The 19,768-nt window shown below is 40.4% G+C and overlaps 1 protein-coding gene across 4 annotated transcripts in view; it reads right to left on the bottom strand.

Moving 5' to 3' along the window:
- The window catches only part of TACC1 (transforming acidic coiled-coil containing protein 1), a 981,198-nt gene that overhangs the window by 106,988 nt on the left and 854,442 nt on the right, over positions 1-19,768 (bottom strand). For all 4 annotated transcript variants that reach the window (XM_044084331.1, XM_044084330.1, XM_044084328.1 and 1 more), the window contains one exon: positions 9,175-9,315. In XM_044084331.1, the coding sequence (XP_043940266.1) occupies positions 9,175-9,315 (141 nt within the window). The remainder of the gene's footprint in view (positions 1-9,174; positions 9,316-19,768) is intronic.

Here is a 19,768-nt window from a genome sequence, read left to right as displayed (position 1 = left end):
CTATGCATAAACCATGTTAGGCTCAAACTGTGAAATAATACTTCATGACTAAAATAAAAATTTATGGCCATCATGGGGTGTAAACTAAGTGCTGCATTTAGCCAATAACTGTAGGTAGTGACTGGAGACTCTGGCCTGACTGATACATAAATAAAGTTTCTTACTTAAGGCTGCACAAAAAAGACAATGGTAATTGCAGGAAGCTTTACTAGTTGGAACTAACATCTAAATCTCTTAGTATTCAGTTATTTGACTACTGCTGCATTCATGGCTTATGATCCCCATTGTATTAACAGAAAGAAATGGAGGCAAAGCCACAAATGCAAACCACTCAAATACTAATGCTGCTTCTTTTTTGTTTTACAAGTTTTAATAAAAGAAAGGGAAACCGATATTGGCTTAATGCAGCTGTCCATCAAAGCTTCACATTTTACATAACCACATCCATTTCTGTGAGGTGCTACTCTAAAAAGAAAATAATTTGACAAAATAAGCAAATAAAATGGGTAAGAATCTAAAACTACAGTAATATTCTCATCAAAATCATGAACAATTTAAAGAACTAGGTTATGTTCCCCAAGGAGAATAAAGTACATATTACTCAAACTTTTCAATTACTTTCTTTTACTTACTCCTGTATTAGGTAACATGAGTATTTGTTTAATTATGCAACCATGAAATGGTGATCATGTGTAAGTGCATGCGGAGGGGGGGGGGTGTCTTCAAACTGAAAGGAAGCAAACATTTAATCTCATAAAGAATAGTGGATTCCTGGCCAGCTCCCAACGAAGGTGCTGGGGTGAAAAAGTCTGACCTGCATGAAATACTCAAGAACAGAATTGCAATTCTTGGAGGAACAAGTCTGTGTTTGTGAACATCAGAAATATATACCACTTCCAAAGCTTCAGTACCTCTGATTACCTGTACTCTTAGGGTACAGTAATCTCAGACTTTGCATATATAAGTAACAGGGGTATAAAAGACATGGTTACCCTTGTATGATCGTGTGGGATGGTGTATGTGTGGGGGGGTAAAGGCCCCTGTAGCTTCAATGCCAGCTCAGCAGGCAAAGAGGGAAAAAGCCCCGACTATGGCCCAGATGACACTTGTCTGAGTAGTGGATCAGATGACGCAGGAGAAGGTGAGAGGAGTGATGAATCAATGCTTGCTTGCTGCACCCCCCCCCCCCTGCATCTCTCAGTGGTAGGGAGGGGCTTAATTCCAGGGCATCCTTACTATGGAAATCCACATGAAAGCATTAAGTCTAGGAAGCAGGGCCTTCTGAAAGGTTACATCATTCATAGAAGTGGATGGCATGATACTTCCTCATTAAGATCCATGAAATGGCTAGAACCTGGGACAAATCCTCCAAATCCGTAAAGCATGGAAGACTGTACCATGTCTGCTTCTCCAAGAATGATAAATACATACATACAGATATTTCAAGCATGGGCATTAATGCCCTTCTAGCTTGACAATATACCAAAACACTGGTTTCCTAATAAGTGTCCAGGCTGTTCTTAAAAATATCTAAACTAGTACTTGCTTTAATGTAATTTGGTAGACTGTTCCATGCATCAGCTACTCTGTCAGAGAACCAGTTCATACACTTCTCATTCCTATACAATCTTTTTTTAATTTCTCCAAATCTTTTGGGTTTCTAATACCATGACGGGAATGGACCCCATTCCCAAGTCAAAGTACGATTAAAGTTCATGAAATTAGTATTATTTCACTCTTTGATGTCAGCCAAAAGTCCTCTCCGCAGCAGCCACAATGTGCCCAGTAATGACTCCTCCTGCAATTCGTATGGTGAATGGTGGTATGGTGAAAATACATGAATTGGTAACATATCTAAATACGACTGTAAATTCTTTTTTATAAGACCCGTTGCTCCTACTACGATTGGAACTGTTTGGGTATCTTTCTTCCACATGGCTCTCGATTTCAACGATCAATGCTACTTTTGTCTTCTTTTCTAGCATCTATCTTTTGAACTGTTGGGATTGGGTAATCCCATGTGATATAAACTTCATCATTTTCTACGATTCTTTGCGGTTCATGTTTCCAATGTTTTTCAGCCACTTCGATACCATAATGTTTGCACAATCTCCAGTGTAACAGTTTTGCCACATTATTATGCCTTTCAGTATACAGTCCCCTCTGCCATTAGTGCTTCGCAACCAGCAACAAGGTGTGTGACTGTTTCCAATTTGGTTTTACAAAACCTACATATGTCTGTTTTTCCCACATGTTCAATGGACTTTGTGAATCAACGTGTACGTAGCAAACTATCTTGGGCTGCCAATATTAACCTTTCATTTCTTGGTTTGAATTTGCCTCTCCTTAACCATTCCTGCATTTGTTCTTAATCAACATCAGGCTCTTCCAGAAGTTTTCTATATTTGCAATTATATTTATGTTTTTTCCATATTTTTTGCCTTCTCATCTGGTCCTTCACCTTATATTCCTTCTTTTGTTTTTTGGCACATTCAGTTGCTGCCTGGTTTTTATCCACTTCTTGACGTCGATATGCTTCTGCTAAAAAATTGTACATACATTGTCTGATAATTCTCTAGTACTTTTTGATAACCCCAAACATTCCCAGAGGTTGTTGTCTCTAAATGCCCTATATACCTGAATGAGATCTCTTCTTAGACTTCTGTAAAAACACTGTACTAATTCAGATATTTTAGTTTTTCATAACTTAAAATTTCACATCCATGGATGCCCTTGGTATATTTCCTCTCTACTCTTTCCAGTTGACTCATGCTTGTTTTCTTATACGGTTTCCATATTGTTATTCCATACTCAAGTTTGAGTCTAATGTAACTAACAATGACTTTATTTTTGATTTCCTAGACTTTATAAATCTTTTTATACAACCTATAGTTCTATAACTATCATTAACCAATTGGTTGATATGATTAGAAAAACTCATAGCTAGATCTACCCAGGTCCTTAAATGAGTCTAGAGTTTCAATCACTATGTGCTGTATTAAATATTTACCTTTCAATTTATGTCTTCCAAATCTCATATGCACAGTTTTTGAGGTATTTATCAGCATATTGTTCTCCCGTGTCCAAATGGTCAATTTATTCAAGTTATTTTGCAGACATGCCTTATCGGTAACACAAGTAGTCAGTTTACCCAATTTCAGGTCATTTGCATATAGACTGTAAGAACACCTCAGGTGAAAATGTTAGGTCTGAAAGATACAATCTAAACAAGTAAGGGCCTAGGACAGAGCCCTGTGGTATATTCTGACTGTAACCAAGGATTTCACCTGTCTAGTCACTGTACGATACTAGCCATGTCCTATTTGTAAGCCATGCAGCTATCCATCTTATCAAGAGTACATCAATACCTAGTTGTACTAATTTATTGAGTAGTGTTTTGTGTATGACCCTGTCAAATGCTGAAGTTAAATCTCTATAAATTACATCACAGCACAATTTTTCATTCATAGTTATTATATTGTTATAGATCATGTTACAGGGGTAACAGAAATATTTCCAACATATAGGATCATAGAAAGTTACTAGGCTATTGGCCCTGAGGCCCTAAAAGCCTAGCCAAGAGTTTAGCCCATGTTTAGACAAGTTAGCACCTGATTCCCCTGTCCAGCAGGGCCACGGTTGGAATCTCAGGGATGTATTTTCTGTTTCCCATCCAGTTATCAAGGTTGTGCTTAAAAAGGGGTAAAGAGGTATTCTGCTTGACATGGAAAGGGAAGTCTCTTCCACAAATGGGGGAGTTGGTTGCTGGGGCACAAATCTGTCCCCACCAGCAAGTCCTACTGATGTCACAGAACAGGTTGAGGCCACGCATGCAGGTTACTCAAGTGGAGCTTGACTTGCGGATATGCAGCAGTCCCATCAAGGCGGGGTCAGAGATCGCCTTGTGTGCCAGACAGAGGTCACCTTTGAGGAATCTGTATGAAACTGTATAGAGGGATAGAGCTATAAGCCTATCTGTGTATGGTAGATGTTTGAGGCCCTGGAATCTCCTGGTGAGGAACCTCTGTGGTCTCTCTAGCTGCTGCATGTGCTTTGTGAAGTACATGCCAAACAGAGCATTGTACTCAATAATGGGCCTTATAAGGGAAGAATACAGGAATGTTATGATCACTTTGTCACTGGCTGAGATATCCTTACTAATGAGGTGGGCCATGCAGAAAAATTCCCGTACAATGGAAGCAACATGGTGGTCAAAAGTCAGATTGCTATCAACCTGGGTCCCCAAATCCCTCACGGCTGACTGTGTGCTTAGGATGTTGTTATTAATGTGATAATTTGTGGGGTGTCACACTCCCCAAAGGGTATGATGATGCATTTTTTGATGTTCAGCTTGAGGTCATGTTTCTGGCACCAGTCATTTGTTTGGGAGAGACCATCTTAGAGAATGTCCACATCACTTGGGGAACTGAGGACAGCATCCAGCTTGCAGACATCTGCAAACCTGGTCAGCCATAGCCCACTGGTTTTGGTCTGCATCTCAGAAAAGTATATCCAAAATAACAGAGGCCCCAAGACTAAGCCCTGGGGTATGCCCCTCATTACGGGTCTACTGCTTGAGATGACTTCCCCAATTTTGACTAGGTGATTTCTATCAGTGAGCCAGTTAGCTACACATCTGGTAACATATGGATTGATGCCTATTTGAGAAAGTTTATCCATTATGCCCGAGTGGGGAATAGTGTTGAACACTTTGCCCAGGTCAAGGTAAGCGGGTGTGCACTGTCTTCCCCTCATCCATGGCTTTGGTGACTGTCTCATAGAAGTCGACCAGATTTAACAGACATGGCCTCCCCTTGATGAAGCCAGACTGTGTGGGATCGAGTGTTCGGAGGTTGCCAATGTCCTTGTCAATGAGGTCCATGATAATCCATTCCATGGCCTTGCAGATCAGGCTAGTTGGGCTGATGGGTCTATAATTTCCCTGATTGATGGAGGCTCCACCTTTGTGCAAAGGGATGACAGTGGCTGTCCTCCACTCAGCTGTGATTAAGCCAGTACTCACACTTTGGTTGAATAGGGTGCCTAATGGCACTGCAAGTTCTTGCCTAAGTTCATGTAGGATGCAGCCTGGGATGTTATCGGGTCTCATGGAGGCTGTATTTTTTGCCTTTGAGAGAGCAGAGATGACCTGTTCCCTAGATATAAGGGGAAGGGGGCAGGTACTGGAGATGTCCTGATTTACTGATGGGGGGACAGAGGGGTGAAGTTTTCACTGAATCTGACAGCCAGCAAGTTTGCTATATCTACAGCATTTGTATATGTGGTGTCCTTGACCACCAGTTCTGAACAGTTCTGGGTGCTTCCTTTGAAATTGCAGACATATGTGAAGAAGGCCTTATGATTGTCTCTAGTAGACATGGACAATTTGGACTCGAAGTTTGCTTTGGAGGATTTCACTAGTGCTCTTATTTGCTTGTTCGGGCTAAGGAGAGATGGCTTCCAATTGAGCACCTGCTCCTTCTTGCATGCTGATACATCATTTCAAGTCCCAACCTATCCAGTACTGACAATAACTTATCCAATATCACCTTCTTCATTACTTTTCCATAACATGAAAGTAGACTTACGGGGTCTATATGATTCTGGGTTTGTCCTATTCCCCTTTCCCTTAAAGACAGGTTTAATAAGCACATGTCTCCAATCTTGAGGAATCTCCCCATATTTATATGACCTAATGAATAATAGATATAATGGTACTATAAGTTCTTACTTAAGTATTCTCAGGTCATTGTTACTAATTCAGTCTCCTCCCTGCACTTTGTTTAGATCCAGTTTGCACAGTTCTGTTTCAATATAATCTAATTTGATTCCAGTATCTGAGGTTACCTGGATGTCACTAGGACAACTGACTAAAACTGTTTTGCATAAGATTTTGTAAATATATCTATAATCTGTTGTGTCTGACAATAAATTTTAGATCTACACACAGTTTATCATTTTGTATGTCTTTACACCTTCCACATCTTATATATCTATAAAAAGGTTTCCTATTATGCTCAATATCTTTATATAAATTTTCTTCAAATTTTTCTTTATCTTTTCTCACACTATGCTTAAGCTGTTTGCCCAGCTTGTTTATTTCAGTTTTCAAAGCTGTAGTTCGACCTCTCTTCTATTTCTTATATTTTTTGTCTCTCACCTTTAATCAGATATCTAGTTCTTATGGAAATATAGCTCCCTGTCCTGAAATTGTATGCCTAGATTTGGATGTTAAACATTGTTTTGATTTTTTGCACTCAAAACAATTTCTCATTCAAAACTTTCCAGGTTCTGTCGTATTTCCACGGAACACCTCACTCCAGTTAGTTTTACACAGTGACTGTTTTGCTTCCATAGAATCTGTAATTAACCTTCTGTGCATTGGTTTAGATTTCAGTTTGGCAGAATCATATAGCAACAAATTAACCTTTATGACTCCATGATCAATGATGGTAAAACTTGACTTGAAGTTACAGTAATTTCTTTGGGAATGCAAACAGTATCTAGTATATTCTGTCCCCTGGTAGTTTTTTTTACAATCTGAAGCATTTGTTGTTCCTGAATATACTGTGTGAATAATTTCTTTACTAACGCTGTTGAATCAATATTATTCCAGTCTGTTTAAATTTAAGTCCCCAGCTATTATTATTCTTCGCTCCTGTGTTAGATGCAAGAAATGTATGACTTCCTCTAGGTCATCTGCACTTGACTTTAGTAGTCTGTACACTCCAACAATTGTTATATGTTCCAAGGTAGTCTTTATTGTCACAGTTACACAGTCTATAGTATTGGTGTTATCACTGAACATGTAATAATCACAGGTCACATAACTATCTTTAATCCCTACATACCTCCACCTGATTTTATGTTAGAATGTCTGTTATGGTAAAAACATTTATAACCTGACAGAACTGATTTCCAGTCATTGTTCTTTAACCATGTTTCACAAACAACAACATCAATCTTGTGGGAATCTAGCAAATTTAGCAATAAAAAAGTTTATTATTAATGATCCTAGCATTAACAACCATCAGAGCTGCATCAAATGTTGCTATCTGTGAACTGTTAAATTGCCAACCTGGCAAAAATCCTGCCTAGTGTTTGTCAAATATTGCAAAATATCTGCTGCAAATATTCTCTTCCCTTATCATGACAAATGCACACCATCCGGTCTGAAAACGTGTGCCCAAAACTAAGCTTAGATGCTCTACACATTTCCATTTTTTTAAAACAGGACATCTTTTCCATGTAGGTATTTACCCAAAAAAATCTTTTCATTCGTGGTGCCCTGACTATCCCCTTCTACAGGTGATTTGTGAAAAAATACACCCTAACACCAGGATAAGCTATACTATCTAAGAGGGGCTGTCAGTTCCCTAACAGAATCCTTGCAGATGAGATCATTTGTACTGACACTATTAAAGCTTGCCTGCTAAAACCTATCCCTTTCTAACAATCACCAATGAAATTTAAGGGAAACAACAAAATATGAATCAAAGTAAATCTTGTTAACAAGCTATCCCTTCCTATCTACAAACAGTTAAAAACAGTGATAAAAAAATATAAATTCAAATAAAATGTCTTTTACCAGTCAAATCCACAGCAAATCACAAACCAAAACAGGACTGTTTACATACTTCTCCTGATTTTCCTCAATGCAGTCTGTGTGAATTTATGGCTGTCTACACACCTTGAGTTGGCTAGAGCTTGCCTGTCTAAAACCTATCCCTTTCTAACAACTAAAGGTGAAACAAAATATGAATCAACGTAAACTTTGTTAACAAGCTATCCCTTCCTACTACAAGCACTGGAAAACAGTGACAACAAATAAAATATAAATTCAAATAAAACTTCTCTTACCAGTCAGCTCCACAGTAAATCACAAACCAAGGTAGGATTACTTAGATATGCTATGGGATGAATGGGTGCATGGACTGTGAAACTCATTGGTCACCATAGAATTAGGAGTGAAAAAATGTTTTAATCAAACATTGTGAGTTTTTGACATTTGATTTTTTTCCCCTAAAGATGTCAGCCTCAATTATGGGCCTCACACTTCAGATAAAAACCCTCAAGAACTGTAAAGTAAAATCACAAGGGAATGCTAGAGAGAAGGAGCAGATCTGAGACAATACTGCAGACAGAGTGACAGGAATAGAGTAAAATAAGCAAATAAATATAATTGTGAACAAACACTGATAGGAACAAATTAAAAGGACCAAACAGTATTACTTGCCAACAAATTGTGTGTTTCACTTTGGTTTCACTATTGACAGTGAGTAATATTTGAGTTTCCTCCAGAATCCAGTTACCAGATATTTTGGTGCAAACTTTAAAAATAAGACTGTAAAAAATCATCCATAACCCATTTTCTTATTTCTCTACATGGGGTTGGAGTGTCACTTCAACAGTGACAGTCATCTAGAGCCAAGGTTTACATAGCCAGGAGGCTAACCCTGCTGCAGTTCTTCCACACCATACCCTCGCATGCGCACTCACACCTATGGCCAATTTAGGTGCCCAATCCACCTACTGGATGTCTTTGGAATGTGGAAGGAAACCGCAGCAGCTGGAGGAGACCCACACAAACACAGTGAGGACATGCAGACTCCACACACAATGTACCCCAGCTGAGAATTGAACCAGAGAACCTCTTGGTGTGAGGTGACAATGGTGTTTGCTGTGTGACTGTAAAAATAATGAAAAAAATGCCTGCTGTTCCAGGAAAATTTTAACTGTTTGTAGACCATGTCTGACTCTTTTGTCCTATCTGCGTATTGTGCACCAAAAAATCCTTACACCAGAATACTTGACTAAAATGAAATGCAAGCTCACTGCAATTATTATATCTTCTGTCATTACAATTTAAATAACTTAAATTTTAAATAAACAGCAAAACATCACAACATACTTTTCTGCATATAACCTAAAAAGCAAAATATAGGCTACATTCTGTAATGACGGTATAGTTTTATATGAATTATGCACAAGTTTAGCTTTCAATATTAATAAACACTAGTCTTTCATGTACACTGTTTAACCCACTTGCTGACTGATGGAGTTAGTTACTGGTAGTAGAAAGTGCTTCTTTTGATAAGGACCCCTCCCCATTCTATGGTAAGAGTAATTCTTCCAAAAGGCAAGGGGTGCCAAAACAAAGAATTTTTGCATTACCTCTTCTCGGATCAGGGCAAGAACTGCTACCTTGTCCGCCTCACTGAGAGGGATGTTGTCAAGCGGGCTTTCCTTTTCACTCTCGGGGGACACAACACTCTTGCCACTGCTAAGTTCCACTGGGGACAACGTAATGTCACACTGCATAAGCAAGGAAGAAAAATAAGATACCAAGTAAGAAATAATAATGTGTACCCTAACAAATGCATATTTATGGCATAAGGTTGGACAATTGTACATGTCATTCTGTACAGGAAATATGTGGTTTTCAACAGTTTTCCAAACACATTTCTATCATCTATTCTGAATTACATTTCTCCAGCTGGGAAAAGTATGTTGATGTTACAACAGTAGGAGTATTTGGTCTTAAAAACCCAATTCCTTCCCCTGATAATGACATAATGATAACTGCAGCTGTGAGCTTACTTTGGAATGTAACTGCAAAAAAATGTAGACATGCATGAATTATGCAATGCTAGTTAAGTGAAGCATGCAACAACATCTGCAGCAGCTGTTACTGTTGCCAAGCCCCCCCCCCCCCCCATACAAATATACAACTCTCCTCTCTCCCCATTTCATCTGGCTGATTTCACTGACACTTGATTACTCTGTTTTTGCTAAAGGATAAATCTATCAGGAACCCCAAGCTACAGATCACAAGCCTCACTTCCTGGTTGCACTTCCTAAATTTATTTTGCTTTTGTTGACCAGATAAGTAGACTGGTTATTTGACCCTTTTCAGCTTCAATCAGTGCTCTTCCTTTGAGCAAAAATAGGTACAGGAAGTATCATTGCAAAACTGCATATGGCACATAGAATATCAGCACAACGTATTTATAAATACTATCACATATTTACAAATAACAGCCCTGAACAGTTGATAACAGACATTTTGAAGCAGTCTCCTGCATGAGAATTTATCACTATTTATGTAGGATATACAATATATATCCTTGACACAAGAATCTAATATTTTATCAACACATCAAAAGTGCCTGTATAGATGTATATGCAGATGCAAGTTCATTTCACCCTTGTTTTACAAGCAATCTTTCAGTTTTATTTGAAAGCCCTTCAGAGTTTCAGATTGCCTGTTTCTCTTGCTACATGACTGCAGACAGTGGGACTAATTTGGAAAAGGCCCACTCCCATCCTGCGAGACTAAAGGGGCATCTGCTTAGTATGGGTGCTTCTCTGTTGTTTCTTAGGGACTAGAGAGATTCTTCTAAAAGTCAGTTTATTGCTTAGGGATGGCTAGCACTATAGTTTAATTAGATTGTGTAAATGAACGTATTTAGCATTAGAGTAGCTCTGCTGTATGGTGGCAAACGGGAACTTTTCCAACATTAAAGAATGGTGTGTGAAATGTTCAAGAAATAATAAAACCAGCAAATTTCATTTTATGACAAAAAGCTGTCACATATAAAGTCTGATGATATGATAGATGACAAAGCAACTTGATTTAATATACCAGTAACTTTTCTTCATGTCTGTGCCTGGCACCTCTGAGACTCAGCATTCATCAGATGCCCACTGTACTGGGGAGTAGTGGGAACAATTTCTATAGGCCATTTTTTTTTTTTTTTTGCTGTGATGTACAATGTAAGGACATGAACCTAGAGTACAGTCTTCAGCGTTTCTCAGAGGAATTTGCTCTAGTTATTTCTAGAAGAGGGGGTTGGGGTGCACTGTGGCTAGAAGTGAGTTCGGCAAACAGAGTAACCAGGCATAAACTAGAATTGCCCTCCCTAAACACATACATTCCGCTGAGCTAGGAAATATGAAGATTTTTTTTCAGCAGCATGTCCTTTTGCAGATTAAAACACTTAAATTAGCCTGTGTAATCTCATTTCCCATCTTCTCTAAGCTCTTCGTCATCTGTTGCAGAAGCTCTGACACAAGCAACCTGCAGTTATTAGCACACTGTTTATCCTGCCCACAGTGGTCTAACTGAAAGGGTCTGGCCATGAAATGCATACCAAAGTGAAAGGATAACATGCTTTATTTGTTTCACAAAATTTAAATAGTTAAGGGAACATTTGCACTTACTGTCCCTGTGAAAAACTGTGAGCTATAAAATGAATAAGGTAAAGATCTTACTACTGCAACATCTGTACTGCAAAACTAGAGTAAAGGGAACATTTAGCAGGCAACATCCAGATGTTTTAACGGTCAGTTCATTAAGCATATTTTACAAAATGAAATGTGCACAAAGGGTTGGGGTGGGCAGGCAACTTTTCATAGTGTAGCCAACACACAGTAAACAGATTAATTAAAGGTGAACCTTCTGGAAGTAGAATGCACAGTTTATGTGACTGCAATGACCTGACAGCCTGTTTTTTTTAAAGATTTTTACTTTTGTGTTGGGGGGGGGGGGGGGGGCTTTACCACTGTCTCCAGCCCCAAGACACCATATTTAAATAATTAAGTCTTTGTACGAAGCTTAAAGTGGATTTATAAGCTTCAAGGACTTAGACATACTATTATACCTAACTGAAATTTGCTGGTAAGCGAAGACTAACCAGTGAACAGTAGTGCATTTATGCAGCTTGGCAGTTTCCTCCATTTAATTCTCCGCATGTCCTCCGTTGTGTTTCCCTTTCCATGCGCCACTTATGTTCACTACTATCTTCTTTGAGAGCTGTACGAAGGGCACGGCTAGCGAGGGTCACTACTATCTTCTTTGAGAGCTGTACGAAGGGCACGGCTAGCGAGGGTCACTACTATCTTCTTTGAGAGCTGTACGAAGGGCACGGCTAGCGAGGGTCACTACTATCTTCTTTGAGAGCTGTACGAAGGGCACGGCTAGCGAGGGTCACTACTATCTTCTTTGAGAGCTGTACGAAGGGCACGGCTAGCGAGGGTCACTACTATCTTCTTTGAGAGCTGTACGAAGGGCATGGCTAGCGAGGGTCACTACTATCTTCTTTGAGAGCTGTACGAAGGGCACGGCTAGCGAGGGTCACTACTATCTTCTTTGAGAGCTGTACGAAGGGCACGGCTAGCGAGGGCAGAGCCTCAGCTTGTATGAACGATCAGCTTCTCATTATGTGTTATACCTATTTTACATTTCAGGGAGGGCAGCACAAAGTGTGCGCTGGTCTGGATGCCAGAGTCCACTGTTACAATTCCAGTTCTGCCCACTTGTTACCTTTTCTACTGCTCTTAAATACATCAGATTTAATTTAAGAATGATGTCCATTTCTAATGAAAATAAATGTTTCCATCATTTTCTTTCACTAGACAGAACAATAAATAGTGATATTATACGAAGAGTAATACCAGGCAGTCAAAGTGGGGTGCACTGGTTCAAACCTTAGATGGACCACTACAATGGACATTGCTATTACAGCTGGGTGGTTCTTCCTAACCTACAACTTTTCCAGAGCACTGCATTTCATCTGCTCCATGTCTTCACTTAGACCACAAACGTTTCATATCATTGTGGTTCCCACAATGTGCACATGATGTATATGCAAATCTGCATAATACTGCAGTAACCTTTAGCAGCAGAACCAGGACTTGGTGTTTGGAGTGCATGTCATACCATGATGATGTAGAGATATGGCTATTCTGTGTGCCAAGTGGCAGCACCTGTATTCCTATCCAGTGCCAGGAGAAGATCCTGAACAAACCAAACTCCTTTTCCTTTCATCTGACGTGTCAGAGCTGTAATGCTGTACACATGACACCCTGTGCTGGTTCCTAAGCAGTGACAAATGGGTATTGGAAAGTCACTTCTCAAGTTCCTTTATTTTGCATGTGCACGTGAGCATGTACAGACAGCATTGTTGCATAGAGATGTTATGTGTACATGCATACACATTTCATAGTATGTATATGTGCCTGAAGTATGTATGGAGCTGCATATGCATGGACACATGTTTGCACATGAGCGAGTATGTTTGATATGCATATGTTTGCAATACACAACTTTGCTTGCACGTGCAATGCTGCTTTCATACCCGGGTTAGACAAGGTTGTGCATTGCACTTGCACCTCATCAATGCTTTCCAGTGCTCTAGATAACCACCAAGTGTACAGACTGAAAGTATCACATCAAAAGGAACTTTCAGTTACTTATCTGTTGGAGTTAAAAAGCAATGCTTCTAATCAACTTCTACCATGAGAAAAAGCTGGCCCATGGATAGAGCTAAAGAACTACTAGTGTTAATGCTCATGATATAGAAGGGTATCTACCAGTATTAATGCTCAGGAGCTAGGTTTGAAAATGAGTTCAAGACACCAGAGCCTTTACAGTGGAAGTAGATGCATCCTGACAGACAGTGCCCTCCTCTTCATGGGGAAGGGGTGACCACTGTCTTCTTTACCATCCTACAAAATGGAGAACAGTAAATAGTGACATTACGTGGAAAACAACACCAGGCAATCCTAGTGGGATGCATTGGTTCAACTATGGACAACTGTAGTGGACATTGTCCCTCATTGTTCACCATGTGTCAACAGCTGTGCAGTAAAAAATGAAGAAATTATTTCAGTATCTGGTGAAAAAAGGAAACTGCATGCCTGGCGACTGTGCTTAACATAGTGGACAATTTGCTGGTTGATCAGTTTTCTTATTTTGCCTGGTCACAGCAAAAAAGACTAAATCGGTGCAAGACATGGACATATTTTACCCTTTTATATTTAGACAGACTGTTATGTCATATGAATAAGACTAACACATTGTATTTTTACTGCATTTGATTTTACATTTGTTACCAGCCAGGTGGACTGGTGTAATAACCTTTTCCAGCTATAGATTCATAGAGTATGACCACATTTGTCCTATATTAACACAGTGCTCATTTATCATCAGCATTATTAGTCAAAGAGCATGCTATTAAGTTATACAATGGCTGGAATATTTACAGCATCATTTTATGGTTTCAAACAAGTTTTCATTTTCATCTTTACAGCTTAACAGCAGAATATTCTTTCACTATCATGTTTTAGTATATAAAATAGAATATAAAATGACAACTTGTAGAAACAGTATAAAGTACAATAATGGTCCCTGAAGTTTCCTAACTTCGATGTGTGCATCGTCACCCCGCGCAGTGCAAAGTGTCTGTTGTTATTCAGGAGCTTCTGGAATGAATTAAGTATATATTCTAGGATGCAAGTATGCATCTGTTATGCACAAAGTATGTTTTGGGCTACTCGATTCGTTTGTCAAGTGTAACACGTTAGTCTTGTTATCTGACATTGCCTGTTTTTCTCGTTTAGTTCTCAACTGTGATGTCTTCTTTGCAGATTTTGTATGTGATCCCTGTATCGGTTTAGGATTTTGCCATGACTCTCCTTCCACATCCAAAGAAATTGAGGTGGTGAAAGATAGGAACTTGCCATAACTGTATATGTTTGAGTAGATTCACTGTTGCATCACTGATGCATTAGTCCTGCCTGCAGAAGCCCAACAGCCCACCCAACTTCCACAGCTCCTTATCCCTTCCCTCTTCACGCCCAGCAGGCTTCCTACACACTGATTCTGGGACAACAGAGGCAGGAAAAGGGTGTCAGTAGGTACCATCTTTGGATCAGTCTTGCCTGGTAGGAGCAGATTTGCTCCCTCAGTATGGCTCACCAGGGAATGACTCCTCACCAGTGTGATGCTCATAATTAGAGGAACCCTAAAAACTGTTTATCTGGGCTGCTGCAGAACCTTCAGAAGGAGTATACTTGCTCAATTGGTAGGTAAGAAAGATTCAGATGGACTAAACTAGTTACTCACCCAAGCTAGAGGTATGCGGGTGATACAGTGGAGGCCACCATGAATGCCCATGGAAAAAGCAAGGGCAGAAGGCTATGCAAAGACAGGATTTTGAACTTTGGAACTCGCAGAAACTTGTCCAGTCTGAAGAGGTCCAAAATGTGCCTCTATGTTCCTTCTTTTCTTGGGACTATAGTCTGGAGCAGAACCCAGACCCTTTTTCTTTTTTCCGAAACCTTTTTATGGTTTCCTGGGATAGAAAGGTTTGTATTTCTGGAGATAAAAGATGCTGTTGGTTGTTTGGAAACAGGAAGAATGCTTAGAAATCTTGGCTTTTTCTAGAAATGTAACCTGTAACCATCTTTTATTATCAGCAATACCCACTTTTCCTGTGTGATTGCCTCCCACTGCTTCACAAATAAAACCAACTTCTCACTCCTATCCTTGAGGGAGATGGAAATGTGTGTGTTGGGGGGGGGGATAAGGGAGGGGAAGAAGTGTGCTCTTCTGAATCATAACTGCTCCCTGCACATGCCATGGCCCACAAAGTACTCCAGGCTTTCCTCTCTGATCAGCTTGACACTTCTATCTGTAGCAGCCTTCTCTTCCCTTTTCAGGTTAAGTCTTCACATGTCTAAAATAGCAGGGGGGGCCAGCCCTTACATAGGCAGTCTCTGTCATAACTTGGAGCTTGTACAGCATAGTTTCCCCTTTTCATCCAGTTTTTCAAACATTTTTTCAGCTGGGGATCCAAAGAGAAGCTCTTTATCCAGTGTGGCATCAAGTAGTTCTGATTTTACAAACTCCAGTACAGGTGGAGTCCTCAGACAGGCATATCACCTAAACACAGACCCCATGTAGCAACTGTCTGGTAGGATATTTTAACATTTACTGGATTACCTGGTAACCTGCACACTGAGGTTGAATAAGCTGGGCATCTGCCTTCTTAGGCCATTGTCTTTCTGTCCTCTGCATTCTGTCCAGCTGATCTAAGATGTATTCCTAAAACTTTAACATGTGAGACATAGTTTAATTGCTGTAAAAGCCAGGATAGCCGAGGTATAGACCTTTTTCCCCAAAATGCTTGCGTATTCCTACTCTTCCTGTCATTGGATGTGGGATTCTTCTATGCAGCCATGTTTGATTCCTTTCTGGAATACATGAGCACCACTGTTGGATCAGCAACTGGATTCTTGTACAAGTCTTTGTGCGAAACGAACCCTATAAAATCCATTAAATCCTGAGACAACTTAAGAGATCATGTGAAAGAACCTGGATGGGGGAGGGAGGGGACCACTCAGACCAGGCTGTCACAAGTTTACCAATGACTGTTTAGACTTGAAGGATATTTAACCTGCACTTAGAAGTGCACCTCACCTTGTAGGCCTCAATCTAGTTTCCTTCGACCTCTTCTTGTACAAACAAGTATTGGGATGCTGGGGATGTCACCCTTCCCTATGCTAATAACAATGTAGACATTGGATCCTGTGACTTGTAAGGGGGACCTCAGAACCAACTGACAACATAGAGGTTTCAGCTTCTGAGAATGTGCTAGTAGTTGCAGGCATGATGACCTCCTGAGGGATTGTACCAGAGGCCTCAGCAGAAGCAGATGCTGGATACAATGGCCGTGATGGGTCCACATCAACACTGGTGTCGGAGCTGAGGGAGGATGTCAAATTCCGATATGCCTTCCAGATTCTCTTCTCCTTTGGGTACTTCTCTTAAAATTTCTTATTCTTCTGCATAACATCAGACTATGGAGGAAGGCCCAGCAGATGACTTGGTAAACTAAGACCAGACTTGCATCTTTTTCAGCAATAAATATTTGTGGGGAGATTCCATCCTATGCGTTACAGTTCTTTCACTAAATAAGGCACACTGTGGAACAGTGGGCATATGTTCTGGACCCAGGTTATGGAAATCTTTGTGTGGTACCTGCTTACTCCACCTAAAAAATGTTCACCTAATTACCAGACATCTACAAATATTATCAACAAAAAACAACAGTAACGGGCAAAGATGAGGCTCATTCCCTGAGGTACATTTCTGCAAACTCTGGATTCAGGCTGACTCAATGGACTGACAACACAGCACTCAAGATGTTCATTAAATTGTAACAAGAAAGATTTGAAGGCGATTCAGACTGATGCTCCTGTATACCACTGATGTCAGTGTGGAAGGCAGTTCAGTAGGATTGGACGGGAAAGTGTGAAGAGTTTCAGGCATCAGGCCAGATGGTTTCTACTGCCAGGAAACCCAACATTCCGTGCTGCAGCAGTGAATTATGAACATCTGGCAGCCCCAAGTTGCAAGTATATTTGTGTGCATCTGTGAGAGTGGCCTGAGATGACTATCTTCCTAATCAGGACATTTTTTCCTCTGCATTATACTTGCCTTGACAGACTTTGGATCCCAGCAACCCTGAATATGATAAAGTAAACAACAGAGAATGAATGAGATTTGGCTTTCTCCCTGACTGCAAGTGGTACACTAAGTCTGAGCCTGCTGAGACAATATATTACAGTCATTGATGGCTCTCAGACAGTAAGGCAGTTGTTTAAAGGTACTTTGTGTTTTATGAAGGTGTGCCATTTGCTGAGTGAAATCTGCTACACTGTTTTACTAACAGTAAAGGTTATACTGCTTTAAAGAAACATTCATGACTGTGGACAATGACTTTCAGAGTATGTGTGCAAAGACATTTCCAAACCTCCCTTCATCAAGGTGTCGCAGGAGGTGTGCAAATTTCCTTTGATTAAAAAATGCTTTTGAATGCACAATGACAAATATGGCTTTAATGACGAACTCGTTTAAAAAGGAACCCCCTCAAGATCGAAGGCTGGTCAACATACCAGTCCACCTACCAGGTTAGCAAATAGTAATAAACTCAGGCCAAACAATCAGGTTGCATGAGTTAAGAGTCATGCTTCTCACTTGCTTCATTGTGCCATTATAGTATCAGTGCACCATTATAGTACAAGTGGAAAGTTTGGCTATACTCCAAAACACTTTAGGAATATAGGAACATGGGGACAACATTAGGCAAGTGATCACAGGATCTGTAAAATGCTGAGATGTATACACCCTTAAGTAAATCCACTTAGAACTGCTTGCAATCCCTTCAAAGCCCTTAAGAGTGATCACCTCCCAAACAGAGCAGAGACATGCACAATAACCCTGGGGTGCACTTCTAGCCATCCTTGGTTAGAGACTGTACAATGCAGTACATGCAATTCATCTGCATGTTAAGATTGTCCTGTATGTAGGAGGATATGTTTAGGTAGGAAGGTGTATCCATCTTCATAAAGGATATGCACACCTCTAGACTGGTTGCCCAACATAATGCATCAGAGATACTACAGGTACAATTAACACTAGATAAAACTGCAATCCAGGTTGTAGCCTGCTATAGATCCCCCACAATGTCCCAAGACTCCCACTCTGCATTCCTGAACACTTTAGAAAGCATTAAGGTTCAACCTAATACACTTACACTGGGAGACTAACTACCCCTCCATTAGCTGGGAAAATTACTCCTGTTCCAACTCAATTGCCCAATGATTTCTGGAATTCATTCATCCCAATGCCCTGAACCAACTCATTCTCACCCCTACCAGAGGTAGAAACATTCTTGACCTGGTCATTACAAACATGGGGGACTATTGCTCTACACCAGTAATCAACTCCTCCCTTGTTCGATCTGACCACAAGTTAATCACAGTCAATATCCAAATCCCACCCTCACTCCCCCATGAAGGAAACCACAGTGAAGAACTTCTCCAAAGACAATTTTGAGCTTTTAAAGACAGAAGTGTCAAACTTTACATCATCCATGCAAATGGGGAATGGATGTATGGCTGTTGAATCATACACCAAGGTGCTATATGAGCATTTACACAAGTGCATGGATCAGGCCATACCAAACAGAACCAAAATCCTGTCCTCCAAAAAAAAAAAAGGAAGGCAATCTGGTGGTCCCCTGCCATTAAACTCTACAACAGAAGGAAAAAACTGTTGCAGAAAAGAGTAAAGTCCCAAGACTGGAAAAAGTCCCTTGTAAGTTTCAGCAAAAATCTGAGATTCCTCATCAAATCCACCAAAGCTAGTTATGAAAACAAAATAACTACAGACGCTAAAGATAACCACAAGGCATTCTTTAGTTATGTCAAGAATCTGCATAACAATATGCACAGGTGCTCTGAACTACTGCACAACAGCACCACTTATACTGAACCAACAGATATTGCCAATATCTTGGCCGAGAGATTCAGTGTAAACTTTACCTCCTTCACCCCTAAAGGGCCCATCCCAATACCAGAGGAAAGCCAAATCCCTAATATCATGGCTGCACAGGTAGAAGCCGCACTATCCAAACTCAAAAATACAGCTTCCATGGGACCTGATAATATACCTGGCTGTGTTCTACGTGAATTACAAAGGGAACTGGCACCACACCTGAGTGCTTTGTTAAACCACAGCCTCACTTCAGGCTTTGTTCCAACCGAATGGCGCACAACTACAGTCATTCCACTCCACAAAGGGGGAGCAACTACTGACTCTGGAAACTACAGCCCCATCAGCCTGACAGCCTGATTTGTAAGGCCATGGAGCGCATCATTATGGACCTCATAAACAGGGATATAGGGGACCTTCAAACCCTGGACCCCTTGCAGTTTGGGTTTGTAAAGGGCAGATCATGTCTGCTCAACCTGACAGACTTCTTCGATCTGTCACCAGAGCGGTCGATGAAAGCAAGGTAGTCCACACAGCCTACCTCGATCTAGTCAAGGCCTTTGACACCATCCCCCACTCAGGTATCATTGACAGACTCACTAACCTAGGCATTAACCCCTACTTCATAAGATGGATTGCCATCTG

This window comes from Protopterus annectens, chromosome 9.part0 (genome assembly GCF_019279795.1).
Source record: "Protopterus annectens isolate FY-2018-M chromosome 9.part0, PAN1.0, whole genome shotgun sequence".
In the NCBI taxonomy this organism is placed as follows: Eukaryota; Metazoa; Chordata; order Ceratodontiformes; family Protopteridae; genus Protopterus; species Protopterus annectens.
Note: the sequence above shows the minus strand (reverse complement) of the source record. Positions and strands in the feature narration are given on the sequence as shown.